The sequence below is a fragment of the Pundamilia nyererei genome, unplaced genomic scaffold, assembly GCF_000239375.1.
Source record: "Pundamilia nyererei isolate P.nyererei 1_Seehausen unplaced genomic scaffold, PunNye1.0 scaffold00102, whole genome shotgun sequence".
Taxonomy (NCBI): Eukaryota; Metazoa; Chordata; class Actinopteri; order Cichliformes; family Cichlidae; genus Pundamilia; species Pundamilia nyererei.
Genome location: NW_005187503.1, coordinates 1,695,843 through 1,710,245, shown reverse-complemented (window position 1 = coordinate 1,710,245; position 14,403 = coordinate 1,695,843). Strand labels below are relative to the sequence as shown.

Here is a 14,403-nt window from a genome sequence, read left to right as displayed (position 1 = left end):
AAGTGTACCTCTGGTGCAAATTACTGACCTCTGTCATCATTTTAGGTGGGGGAACTTGCACAATCGGTGGCTGACTAAATACTTTTTTGCCCCACTGTACCTCGAATCTGTCAGGTTTGCTAGATATAGAACTGTTACTTCTTTATCCGAAGAGAAAAAAAGTGCAAATTTTATGTAGATCCATTATAACAAGATGTATACCAGTTGTGGTCATTTAAACTTGAGCCAGGATTTGTTGATTTAAAAATCATATCCTCATATATTGAACAATATTTTCTTTCCTTTCAGATACACAAAATAGAAACAGATTTCTATAATATTTGTTATGTGTAGTTATTTATTCACTCATTTATGTTCTGCTTGACTCTGGGTCTGCTGGTTTTTGTGTTTGTGGCTTCCAAACAGGTGTGTTGGGAACAGGTAAGTTGCACAGTGTCCTCTGGCAGACAAATGATTATGTTAACATGCATAAGGAGGTTGAATGGCGTTTCTCCCCTCCTTTTATTTCCTACACAAGCAGACAATAATTAATAAAATTTCAATGAATCTCTTTTTTCACATCCAATTATTGGTGCTGGTAAAGTGTTTGCAGATTAGAAGCTGTGTCACAGTGTAATACAGTGTGTCAATAGATATTGCATCTTTACTTTTCCTAGGCCACAGAGCAGTGTACGTGGGTGTCCATGTTCCTCTTGGGAGGGAGAGTAAGCGGAGGCATCGCCACAGAGGACACAAGCAAAGAAAGAAGAAGAATAGAGATTCCGAGGAGGGGAAAGAAGATGGCAGGGATTCTCCTACTTATGGTTGGCGACTATTTTGAACTTAATTGCAATTTCATCCATATCACATGCCTTTTTTTTTTTAAACGTTTCTTTCTCTAGTCTGCTCTGTTTTCTTATATCCCATCCCACAGTATTGTAGCTTGCAGCTAGTGTGTACCTTTGAACCTTACCTTATCTATTACCGCACACTAATGGGCTTCCTTCACATATTAAATAGAATCTCCTATAATCTAGAATAGGTAGAATCTTTTAATTAAATGAATGAAAAACTCCACATAAAATCTTTAAGTAAAGCATCCACAAAAAGCTTAAGTTAAAAAAAATGTAGCCACTGTGGGCAATTAGATAATTACTTTTGTTTAACCCTCTGATTTTCTCCATACGTCAAACAGTGCAGCTCTAAAAGGCATTAAAGGCCGCTGTGAACGGCCTCTGACAGACTGAAGGCTCCGGCATTTTAAGTGATGTGCGTACGCATTTGTGATTGAAGTTGCTGCGTCATTCCAGCTGTAAGACTCGTAAGCAACCAAGCAGTACTTTGAACTCGATGAAAGACTGAATCGAGCCTTGTAACAGTGCAACTAACAAAAGATACTTTTATTTTTAAAGCACGGTTTTATCATTTAAAGTGTCAATATTCTGAGGTAGACTTTTTTGGGATAGGACTAAAAATGTGTTTTATAAAAACAGTTTATCACAGTGATACAGAGATGACAAACGAAAACACTTCAGTGTGTTCGGGATGTTTATAAAAATGTTTCAGTATCTGCTTTTGCTCCAGAAAATAAATGTTTTTCAGTTGGAAATCAAGTGTTAATATTGAGTGCGTAATAGACACCAAATCACCACACAATGTACCCTTGTGTTAACAGAAAGTAACTCTCCCGTTTTCACTTCCAACTATTTAATTTCTGCCTCCCTGTGGAGTTTAGTCTTCTAATCTACTTTATCTATTTCTTTCTTCTCTGTGGTTTCAGATATCCTAATACTGTATCTCTAAATTCAATCAGACATGAAAAGGAAGTTGCTAAAGCGTCCGAGTTTTATTATTCTCTTTAGCACACTTCTTGGTATTCTTCCTCAAAGAAAAGCAATTACATAAATGGTTGTCGTGACCAGCTACACATAGACGCAATCCATCCGCCTTTATAATTGTAGATTTAATCTCTGCTTTCACAGAGCATTTTCCCACATCATCCTTTAGAGTTGAAATAAACATTTCAGAATAAGACATCTGCCCTGTGCAATTTTCTTGTGAAGTAAGAAAAGTTGTTTACATTGGGCCACTAACCAAAATGCTCTGAGTTTATACTTTATTTTGGAAACTTCTGTCTTCCCTGCATTTCCTGACAGTTTGTTCAGTTTCTTTAATTTTATTGTTATTGTTATAATAACCTTGGCCTTTTGTTCCACTCTCTGTTTAGACACGCCATCCCAGAGGGTACAGTTCATCTTGGGTACAGAGGATGATGACCTGGAGCACGTCCCTCACGACCTCTTCACCGAAATGGATGAGCTGTCCTTTAGAGATGGCACTGCCACTGAGTGGAGAGAGACTGCCAGGTTAGGAGGCAGATGAAAGTGTGAACAGCATAACAACCATATGAAGTTTAAAAAAAACAAAACAGAAGCCCACAGCACAGATCTATTGGCTTTTTAAAGAAAAAAGAAAACCATTAGTTTTCAGTTAGGTAACACCTTCCCTTTTAAATCTAAGGTCTTTTTGACAAATAATCACAGCTATCAGCTTAAGTGGCTTATTTCTCAGTAAAAATCATTGTGAACTTTAGAATTTTTCTACTGTGAAGTACTTTAAATGACAATTGAATAATTCCATAATGCCTTCACAGCATTTTTAATGCCCCCAGAATCTGCAGCAATCCTGAAACATTTCTTTCATTGAACAATCTCAATTTTAATTTGATATTAGAAGAAAACTAAACTAATATCATACATAAACATTTCCAGGGTTGTTTGCTGTGGTTTGAAATAAACTTGGCAAAAAAAAGTAAATAAATTTGGTCGATGATTCCTTTGTTGTTACAATGCTTCTTGGCAACCGCCTGTTTGTTATAAATGGTCCCACATTTGTAAGGAAAATGTATTTATTGGTTGAGCCGCAGAGTTGAGTATGTGGATTGTGCCCATGAAAAACTTGCCGAATCTTCTCTGCCAATGCCAAACGCCCTATTCTACTTTTTGTCTGGATTATTTATTGGATTGAATGATTGACGTCTGAAGAAACAAGACATATTGGCAATTTAACAATTCATTGAACAAACAGGGGCCTCGGTAGCACGTGGAAGAACCATACACTGCCACAATAGCCTGACATCTCCTCATGCTGGTCACCAGCTTAGTCACACACTGCTGTGGGATGGCATCACATTCTTTAACCAGCATTTGTCGCAAGTCAGTGTGGTTGTCCTGGTCAGAGAATAAACTGTTTGGCATTTGGCAAGTTTCTTATGTGTGCAACCCACATACCCAACTCTCAACCTAGATTGTAAGTTGAGCAGATTTATTGACAAAAAGCATTTTTACAACAACGAAATAATCAACCAAATGCAAACTTTTGTGCTAAGTTTACTAATGACGACCTAGCTTCCCTGGCATCTCAAAGACTGACATAATTTGAACTGAAAATTAATTTGCGGTGCTTTAGAAAAAAAATGCATCTTGGCTGACAAGTTGCTGCTCTAAGTGGAGGAGTTTAAGTAGCTTGGGCTCCTGTTCATAAGCGAAGGGAGAAGAGAGTGGGAGATTCGAAGACAGATTGGGCCTGTGGCAGTAATCCTGATGCTGCATTGGTTCATTGTTGTAAGGAAAGGGATCAGAAGAAAGGCAAAGCTCTTGATAGTGACCAAAAGAATGAGATCACTGATACAAGCAGTGGAAATGAGCTATCTCTGAAGGGTGGCTGGCCTCTCTCTTAGAGATGGGGTAAGGAGTTCAGTCATCTGAGAGACTCAGAGTATACCCATCAACCCTCCACATTGAAAGGAGCCAATGAGGTGGCTAGGGCATCTGACGAGGATGCCTCCTGGGCACCTCGTGGGTGAGGTGTTTTCCAGGACACACTGGAAAGACTACATCTCTTGGTTGGCCTGGGAACGTCTACCCCTGTATAAGCTGGAGGAGGTGGCTGGGAAGAGGGAGGTGTGGGCATCCTTGCCTCAGGCTGCTCCCCCCCAAACCTGCTTCCTGATAAGCAGAAGAAAATGGATGGATGGATGGATGGATAGCATCTTGGCTTTGCAAGCCAGCACAGACTCTTACTGAATTGCAATACAGCTTGTATGTGGGTACAAATAAAACATTGTCGTCTTTCTGTACATGTCTGTTTTTTGGCGCTTACCTACAGATGGCTGAAGTTTGAAGAGGATGTGGAAGATGGTGGTGAGAGGTGGAGTAAGCCTTACGTGGCCACATTGTCCTTGCACAGCTTATTTGAACTGCGTAGCTGCATACTTAACGGCACAGTTTTGCTGGATATGAGGGCCAGTAGTATCGAGGAAATCGCAGGTAAATTTACAATAGAGGACTTTTACATATCACTGTTATATTTTTTTTTAGGTAGCATTGCGATTACTATGAAATGCATTAAATTTATTACAATAATAATTACATGTTTAATGGTCTATATATAACCTTCTTTGTGTGTTCTTGTGTGTTTGTGTTTTTGCCGCTGCCACTGTGTGACTCAGACATGGTGATAGACAGCATGGTGGCGTCAGGGCAGCTGAAGGAGGATTTGCGTGACAAGGTGCGGGAAGCAATGCTGAAGAAACACCATCATCAGAATGAGAGAAAGCTCAGCAATCGCATCCCACTTGTGCGCTCCATTGCTGACATAGGCAAGAAACATTCTGACCCACTCTTGCTTGAAAAGAACGGTGAGATCCTACGGCGCACTCACATTTCTTTTTCTCCGATGTTTTCCACCACTGGGGAACTGTTCTTAAAAATCCACTGTTCAAATCCCTCAAAGCCAGCGTAGAAGGTGGATGGTTTAAAGTGAGTAAAATTGTTGAAGCACTCAGTCCCCTTAGTGAAAAAGAAATTTGAGTGCTAATTTATGTGCTAACCCGTATGGCTGGCCTGGCTTTGGGGTTTGAATTAATTGTTTTCACTCCTCAGGGTGTGACATTCAGGAAATAACGCTTTACCTGCAACTGGAGGCAGCATTGTGTGCATCTTTTGTTTTTTGACTAGGCATGGCCACAGTGGTGTTGCACATTTTAGGATCTTGGGTTAGATGCCTGAGGTTTTAACAATGAATGAAATATCCCATTCTCCACTTCTCTGCCTGTGGTTTTTGTTGGGCTTGCATTTTCACATCATTAAAACTGAAATGCAAATGTGAGAGGTCAGAATTCTCTCACGTTGTAGGTTTGTGATGGTAACAGCTGCAGTCTGAAATATGTATGTTTATATGAATGTGTTGTGTAGGACTTATGAGTGGTCTGTGTGTGACAGAGCACATTTCCTCGCAGTGCACCAACATCGCGCTAACTCATCCTCGCCTGCATGCAAGCCTTTCTGAACTCGGAGCTTTGCCTCACTCATAGTGTGTGACCGGCTTATTTGGAGTTGAGTATAACATGTTGTTTGTCCCTTGTAGAGCCTCCCACATGCCTCACTGAATCATTCTTGGCTTCTTCTGCACACAGCCATGCTTTTAGCTCACGTTTATGCAAGCACGAATCTCTAACTACACCTCTGTCACCCTATCGCTGCCCACCCTTTCTTGCTGTCTCCTTCAGATACCATTTCTGTGATGTACTGCAACTTCACATGTTTTTCTTCTGTTCCGTTCCTTATTCCTTGTCCCACCCCATCCCTCCCTCAATCCCCTCTTTCCCCTATTTGCTTTCCCTCTCCTCCTCCCCCCCTCCCTTTTTTTTTTTTTTTTTTTTTTTTTTTTGCCATTGTCTCCTCTGTTAGGAGAGGGCCTGTCCTCTTCACGTCTTTCTCTCCACAAGCCAGGGACAGCATCCTCTGTATCCAACCTGTCCCAGAGACGAGAGTCCAGAGTCTCCGTTCTGCTCAACCACCTGCTGCCCTCTTCTTCTTCCAACACTGGGCTTTTCCCAGGTCCTTCTCCCTTTACCACCCCTCAGGCTTTACGCCGTTCTCAGAGCCCATCACACAGACAGGGCGTAGTCCTCGGCCCACAAGGCATCCCTGAGGTTGTGGTATCTCCTCCAGAGGATGAGGACCCACCAGAAGAAGAGGCGGTATCACCACAGCTCAGCCGGCGAGCATCCTCAGCATCCCAGAGCGTTGAGCTGCTGCCCTTAGAAGGCAAATATCTGTGTAGCCTGCCAGTGTGAGTCACAGCTTGAACAGAGAACACTAGCACTAGCATGAAAGCTCTGCTCACTGTTAACTTCCAACCTTGCGTCCATCTCATAATTAATCCACAGCAAGGCTCACTCACTGAATACTGTGTATATATATCAATAAACGTTTTGACATTACTCACTGATGAAACCTCTGTTTGTTTCCCTTCTGTTCATCTCTTCCACCAGCCTGTTCCTTTCTGCTATCTCTCATCCCTGTTTTGCCCCTTAAACTTTGCTCCACACATTTTCTAAGCATCTATGCCTTGCTTAGCTGAGTCCATCTTCACACCTTCCCCTTGTTGTGTTTGCATAGCTACCCCCAAAATCTTGTGCCGATACTTCGTCATCTGTCTTTTCATGTTTTTGTTTACACATTCTGCTCACCATGACTCACATTTATTAGTTGAAAAACTTGTTTGAAGGGGTTTTGTTATTGGGTTTATTTCACCTTATTAATGAGCAGTTTATCAGCCCAATAGGTCATTCAGTCCATCTTCGTTTTCTGCAGTTCAGAGTTGCACAGCATTAATTACGTAGGCTAGATATGTTTAAAAAAAAAAAAAAATCCAAATGTATTAACAGGGAAAGTGTAACTCTTATCACTGGTGTCACATAAATCTAGTGTGTTCTGTATGATTTCTGTGGAGGTACAGCTGAAAAATGCTGCCTAGTTTTTGTAAGATAAGATAAGATAACCTTTATTAGTCCCACATGTGGGAAATTTGTTTTGTCACAGCAGGAAGTGGACAGTGCAAAAGTTATGCAAAAACCCACTTTAGCCATTCTTAGTGTGGGCATCGTTAACTGGAGCTGCTGGCCTTTATTTTTTGTGCTGTCCTGCTGTTGTCAGTGACTCACAGCACTGTATAAAGAATACATTCCCATCAATTAATTGGGGACTTTTGCACAGTTAGAGCAGCACTTATTGATTGTTGTTTGATGCAAATCTTGCAGAAGCCTTGGGACATTTCTTTTGCTTTTGCAGTGGTGTTTTGGAACTAACAAAACTAGCAATACATCCTAAATCCTTTTAGCTATGAGCATTTGCCCTCAGGCGACTGCTCCTTTGATTTCACTGAAATGTCATTCAACTTGTGCTTTTCCCATTGCATCATTTGGCACCCATTCTCATCATTTGGCATCAGTTCCAAAGATAAACGTTCTTTTACCCGTCTAAGAGTGTAGAGAGAGCAATGTGTGCCAGCAGCGTGGCCAAAAATAAGCCTGTGATTAGAGCTGGTGTGTTGGTACTGTATGTACCATCACACTGGCACCTACTGTGACTTTTTGTTCTTCCCGAACCAAGCGGTTTTAATTTATTATTAGACTCTGTGTGCATGTGTGTACGTACGTCTGTGTTTGTTTCATTCTGGGAATGGCTCCATTTCAAAGTATGGGCTGTTAGAATCTGCATTCAGTTGATGGGAGCTGAATCTGAAAGGTTAAGGAGGTCTTATTATAGCTGACAAGCTTCTGTAATTGTACCCCCTCCTGGGGAAATACATAGAATTCAGAGGAGGCTTTCAGGCCTTTCCACTTTCAAATCATTAAATTTAATAATGTCATCTGGTGTTGGCTGTAGGTTGTAGAAACTGTACCGTTGAGCTAAATGGCTAATACTCTAACAGCTGTATAAGTGTATATGCCATGTCTGGAGGCTATTTGAAGTCTAGCTTACATGTTACAAATACATAGAGTGAAGGTATTGTAGATATTGAGTTGACAAGAGGCTATTTATGTGTAAATGTCATGCACCCATTGAGTGTGCTCGTGTCATGTGTAAAATACCTTTACACGGGCCATTCAGGGACTCACTGCACTCCACTTGTTACACGTTAAAAGAGAGAGTTGTTGTTATTATTACAGTAGTTGCATTTAATACTCCTTCATGCATATAACAAATTATATTATTTTAGATCTGTACATGTATTCCTACAGGTGCTATAAATGTACCCTCTAATCTTCTTTTTGTCTTTTATTGGAATTTCCACCAGTCGGTAATTTCAGACATCTGTGCTACTTTTTTGCCTATGAATGAGGTAGTGCTGTGACACCACTGTTTAAAAGGCTGGTGTGGTGGAGCATTCCAGGGCTTAGCCTTCCTGAATGAGGTGTGCTGGCAGACACAACCTAAACTAATCCCTCCCATATTTCAAGAGGCTTTGTCAGGTATGTGAGCAATCACATTTCTGTTCAGCAGTCCCAGCTACCCAGCATTCACTGGGGTTACTCCAGGGTACAGTTCAAGGGTATGAATCAGTGGCCAGAAATCACTGGCAGAAATGATACGTTTTCACTTTGACTTGTGGTGTATTTTGTTTTTTATGTTTGCTTAATTATTTCATGATGACTTTTATTTTTTTGTGGAAGTGGAAATGAATAAAAACCTGGTAAAAGAATTTCAGAGGACAGTATGCATATGTAGTCCTTCGCTTTATATGCAGTACTCCCTCATTTCATCTCCCTCTCTCATCTCGCATAAAGTGCTAGCGGTTCCTGTATCTGGTATGGCTCAGATCGCATAAAGTGTGCAACCAGTCGTCCACAGAAATGACAGTTTTAACATTTGATCTGCCAGGACATCAAACACTTCCATTCACCTTTAGAGCAAAGCCGACATGAATTCAAGCCAAGCAGGAGTAACTTCAGTGCCAGAGCATGAGCTCAACAGACTGGGAGCATTCAGGAATACTGTAGTGTCAAATATCATCTTCCCTCTGAAGAGCTGTCACATCGTTGCTGCTCTGTATCACATTTAGTGGATTTCGTGGAAGAAATAATTTCACTTGACAGAAAAATAACATAATAAAATAGATTCAACTAATCTTTTATCAGCTCCGACATATGTTTTTTTTTTTTATTTAAACAGTTTATATGAATGCGCATGTAATATAAAGTTTTCATTTGGCGCAGTATGTTGGAGCCAAAAAACTGCAGAACTGATCTGGTTGAACATTTAAAGCAAATTTCCTTAGGCCACTTAGCTAAGAGCACATACAGTGTTTAATTTTCCCTTTAAAACTGAATATAGAAATATGAAGTTGAAACACTTATTTAAACTGTAATACTACATTTTTTTTTAAAAGTGTGATTCGCTTTGTATCAGGTTTGTTTGCATAGAGTGATTAAATTCCACAATTGCGTCACGTTTGTTGAGCCCATGCTGTAAAGTAGAAGTACTCATATCATTATATAATCTTCTTCATAATTAGACAGGCAAATTAATGGCACTTACTTCAATTATTAAAAGTTGTTATTATCATTATTAATCTTATTACTAATCACATGACAGATAGCGTTCATGGCAGACCTCACAGCTGGTCTCCTGCCGTCATTTCCTGCCTTGTACTTACACGTTTTCTACCGCCGCTTTGTCTTTTTCTCTCCTCTTTTGCATCCCAGGACCACTGGTGTCTCAGAACTCCGTCCCAAACAATCTGGATAGCAACAAGGCAATGGATAGGCGGCCATCCAAAGTAGGGGTCAGTAGAGAAAGCAGCAGTGTCGACTTCAGCAAGGTAACCTATCCCCAGTACTGAGCACAGAAACAGTCCGTGGTGGAGGGACCCATGACTGAGCCATCAGTGTTTTTTTTTCTTTTTTTTTTTTCTTTTTTTTCTTCAGTTTCTGGATGTTCAGTCATTTCGATGGCCTCCATTAAAAACAGCCTCTATGAGCGCCAACATCACATACCTGTCAGCCTTTTTCTTCTGGGCTCATTAAAAGGCATTAATCATTGCTCCTCCTGTAATGGATGCAGAATAAGCATCAAAGTAAAAGTTACATAACTGTTTAGTTTTGGAAATCCGTAGCATGGCTCCCATTCATCCTACCATTTTCTAGGTCTGCATCCATTAAGTAAAATGGCAGGTTGCCATAAGCACTTGTCAATATGAAAGCATCCATAACTGCCAAAAAATAAGGTGCTGTGTTTGCATGAGTCACAGGAGATGAAGGCACAGACCCTTTTACACAGAGAGGAACAAAATGTTGCCATGCTCGGGTCTATTTTTATTTAGCGTAGCAGTAAAAGCCATTTATCTGAGGAACATAATAAGAAATGGATAAAATCAATGGACAATCTTTGCTCAGTACTATGTAGTTCTATAGGCTGCTCTCAAATCCCCTTATAATTCATTTATTATCATAGCATCCAACTGACCTGCTGCCATTCCTTTCATTTCCATATCTTCATCTCTTTTCGCATGTGTGTACTTCCACTGGCTCCAAGTCTATTATACCTTTTTAAGCTTTCTTCTGTGTAGATCTGTATGTATGATTTTACTATTTCACTGACTTTAGGTGGACATGAATTTCATGAAAAAGATTCCCCCGGGTGCTGAGGCTTCCAATGTGCTAGTGGGAGAAGTGGACTTCCTGGAGAAGCCCATAATTGCATTTGTTCGACTGTCACCTGCAGTCCTTATCACAGGCCTTACTGAGGTGCCTGTGCCCACAAGGTAAGTTATTAAGAATTGTATCACATAAGGTCTTTTCTTTGCCTAAAGTTTTGTCATTAAAAAAACACACCAAATATGACAAGTTAGTTTTTGTTTTTTTTGTTTTTTTTAAAGCAGACTTTTAAAATAATTTGTTAATGCTGCTATCACATCGACCTACTATAACCTGTGGATTTACCATGGCTGTGATCATACACAACCCTTTGCAATGCCTGGATACAAATCTTGAAACATATAATTGGGCAAAAAATAAGTAGCATGGTGTGCAAAAATGTGGGCAACGCTTAGGTTTTTTTTTTTCTAATCAACACGGGAAGAAGTAAAGCGATCAAAAGAAGAAACAACAAGGCTGATGGCTCAACAAACATAAACATAAACAATGCAAATGTGAAAAGATGAACTAGTAGGGCTGGGCTATATAGCCCCGAAATGATATCATACTTCGCAATAAAGACGTTAATGATGATGTAGAAAAACATACTGAATGTTTTATGGGAGATTGCAGTAAGTAGCAGCTAGTGCAGACAAAATGAAGGGCATTCTTCACCCTTATTTTTGTCACTGGTGTCAGATTGTCTAATTTGAAGTGTGAATCTATTGCTGCAAGGCTCTTGCAGTGCCATTGTAGTGATGCAACATAAGTCAATTGCAAATAAAAAAAAAAAAGTACCCTAGGTTTTTTAGGTGTTTTCGTTGTCTTCTGTTATTTTTATTACTCGTACTTAACTGCTGTGTGGATTTAATTTATTCAACTTATGATAAACCGATTCTTTACTAGGACACTCTATTTTAATCTTGAGTCATATTCTTTCCTAGTTAAATAAAAATAAACTGAAAAAACTTTGACCAGTTTCTTAAAGCCGTGCTCATCCGCTGCTGTGGACTGCAAACAAAAGTTAACCACATCAGTAATTTCTATCCACTGTCTGCTCTGTCTGTCATATGGAGGGCAAATAGCCAGATCCAGCATTGCTCGGTTGAGTCATTTGTTTATGTTTGGGTCGCACCTCACCAGCTGTCGGTATCTCCTCCTCATGTGGCTTCTTAGCTTTGATGCAATCAACAGTGTATTTTTACCTCAAGTGATGAAACAAATTTGCTTCCACCTTTAATTATTTTTCTTGCACATTTTTCAAAGTGTTGCGCTTTGTTGGTGGTGTAATAGCCAAAGTACTTCCATACTTGTAAAGTAGCTCCCTTAGGTGAGGTTAGCTGAGGTTCTGCTCTTGATCTCACATGTCTGGGCTTGTGCTGTTGTTGTGCCCTCTAGGGAGCATAAATACATAGCATGAGATGACACCTTTTTTCTTTTTTTATTTCGGAGCTACAAACCAGCTCCTCAAAAATTTAAGAAAGACTGAATGCAGTTTGTATCACTGTCATCAGTTTAAGTGTATTTAATTAATCTGTTTCTTGTTGAAAGGTTTCTTTTCCTGCTTTTGGGTCCTCACGGCAAAGGACCACAGTACCATGAAATTGGCAGATCCATGGCCACGCTAATGACAGACGAGGTGAGAAGGACACTGCCATTTATTTGAATTTTATCTTATTTTATCTTTTTCAAATGTTAATTGAATTGTGCAACCATTCTCCAAATATATTTCATTTTCTAGATTTTCCACGACGTTGCATACAAGGCCAAAGACCGAACTGATCTACTCTCTGGGATAGATGAGTTCCTTGATCAGGTGACTGTCCTTCCTCCTGGAGAGTGGGATCCCACAATTCGAATTGAGCCACCCAAGAATGTCCCATCTCAGGTAAGTTAGGATCTCTACCACATTTTATATCAGGTGTATCTACTGAATATACATTTAAGTGTCCATTTTCATTTTAAACCTAGCCAAAAATGACATGACTGTAACAAAAAATATAGAGAAAATTGCCTGGGATACACTGATGCATTAATGATTCTAAAACTGGCCATAGGTGTAGATCTCTTTGTTAGTCTTGTGATAGACTGGCAGCCTGTCTAGAGTTCAGCTTGGGTAAACAGTTGGATAAGTCATTAAGAATACAACATCTTTCATACTGTACTTCCATATATACAAGTCTTATAAACAGTAACATGTTGTTTATATGTCACATTTAGCTTTATATCATTATAATCACAGTAAGAGAGGCACCTTAAATGAAGAGAGAGGCCTTAAAAGAATTAAAACATATGGAACATATTGTTTTAAACTGTCCTACCTGCAGATAAAGAGGAAAATACCACTGCAGCCCAATGGCAGTGCACCTCCAGCTGGAGAACTGGAAAAGGAGGAGGACCATCATGCAGGGCCTGAGCTGCAGAGGACTGGGAGGTGAGTATGTAATGGTGACATTATTAAACATCTATCCAGTCAGCTGCTGTTCCCTGTATGGAAGTGACTTGTTCTGTTTATCATCTTGAGTTGCAGGGGTTTGTTTATGGTTCTAGGATGCTCTAAAATGAAATTTCTGTGAATTCAAAGCTATCAACCAAATCATTTTTCTAACAGAGCTTTTATTAAAATTTGAAATGGTATGAAATGTGAAATTTTAGAAGCACGACATTAGTTTGTTTGAGCAGATACATTACTCTGTTAAACTGAAATGTCGACATTTATGGATAACTGATACCACCTATCCACGGGCCACACACTGAGGACAACGTGTTTATTGGCAACCTCAGACTGACACACACTCATGTCTGTTGGAAGGCACTGTATTATTTACAGAGTCACGCTCCCTTTCACTGCAACTATAAAAGGCTTGTGCTATGAGCGAGCTACTCAGGGAAAGCTGAGCGTAAGAAAGTACAAGAAGCTAATGTTAAGGGAAAAAAAATGAAAACACGGGCTCTGTGAAAGAATCAGCAGGGGCTGTGAAGGACAGCAAGAGAGGTTATTTCAGAGGTGTGAGGGAAAGTAAATATAAAAAAGGACCTCACAGGAAGGCTTTTGGATTGGTGTTAGAGAAAAGAGAGGAGACGATATATAAGGTGAGAAATGGATTTGAGAAATAGAAAGGCAAAGGAAAAACAGGCAGAAAGAGGCTGAGTGGTCAGTAAGTAACATCAGACAGCATCTCAGTGAAGCCGGAAACATTAAATTAGTACATTTTAAGAACATCGGTTTACAGCTGACACTGTTACAGTAAGAGTCTTTTCTTTAGTGCTAATAAGCTCTGAACCAGATGGTCACATGATCCACCACAGACACTTAGATACTTAGCTTCATATTAATTGAGTTTTTGTGACAGTAATACTCTTGAAGCTTCCACTCTTCACATTTCCTGATTGAAAATATGTTGAAGTTTGCATTTTTTTTTTCTTACGGTAATTGTAATTACATTACATTCAATTTGAAAATTTCAAGCACTAAAATCTGCTCTGGGAATCTTCTAGAATTTTCGGAGGTCTGGTCCTGGATGTCAAGCGGAAAGCGCCCTTTTACTGGAGCGACATCAGGGACGCTCTCAGTCTGCAGTGTCTCGCTTCTGTCCTTTTCCTTTACTGCGCCTGCATGTCTCCTGTCATCACATTCGGGGGTCTGCTTGGGGAGGCGACAAAAGGCAACATAGTGAGTCATAAAGCTTGGCACTTAAAAGTCAGTATTTGATCGCTTCATGGGTTCCAGTGGGCGTAAAAGCCCTAATCCCTTAGTCGTGTTATAGTCGAACGTTTGGGACTATTGCTACTACATATTGTGATTTTTGCACTGGCACTTCAGATGGGTTCTGTGAGGGTATTGTGAATGACGGAAAGCAAATACCCCAGTTCCACAGAATCCTAAAAATGGCCTGTATTTATATAGCGCTTTACTAGTCCCTAAGGACCCCAAAGCGCTT

At 40.1% G+C, this 14,403-nt stretch overlaps 1 protein-coding gene across 8 annotated transcripts in view; it reads left to right on the top strand.

Annotated features, from left to right (window-relative positions):
• Positions 1-14,403, top strand: part of LOC102197977 (sodium bicarbonate cotransporter 3-like) — a 53,290-nt gene that overhangs the window by 29,257 nt on the left and 9,630 nt on the right. For 4 of the 8 annotated variants that reach the window (XM_005740709.1, XM_005740703.1, XM_005740708.1 and 1 more), the window contains exons 3-13: positions 657-803; positions 2,207-2,345; positions 4,147-4,307; positions 4,490-4,678; positions 5,730-6,089; positions 9,533-9,648; positions 10,433-10,590; positions 12,014-12,101; positions 12,204-12,350; positions 12,790-12,896; positions 13,961-14,135. In XM_005740709.1, the coding sequence (XP_005740766.1) occupies positions 657-803; positions 2,207-2,345; positions 4,147-4,307; positions 4,490-4,678; positions 5,730-6,089; positions 9,533-9,648; positions 10,433-10,590; positions 12,014-12,101; positions 12,204-12,350; positions 12,790-12,896; positions 13,961-14,135 (1,787 nt within the window). The remainder of the gene's footprint in view (positions 1-656; positions 804-2,206; positions 2,346-4,146; positions 4,308-4,489; positions 4,679-5,729; positions 6,090-9,532; positions 9,649-10,432; positions 10,591-12,013; positions 12,102-12,203; positions 12,351-12,789; positions 12,897-13,960; positions 14,136-14,403) is intronic. The other 4 variants (XM_005740706.1, XM_005740707.1, XM_005740705.1 and 1 more) reach the window with 4 other exon arrangements.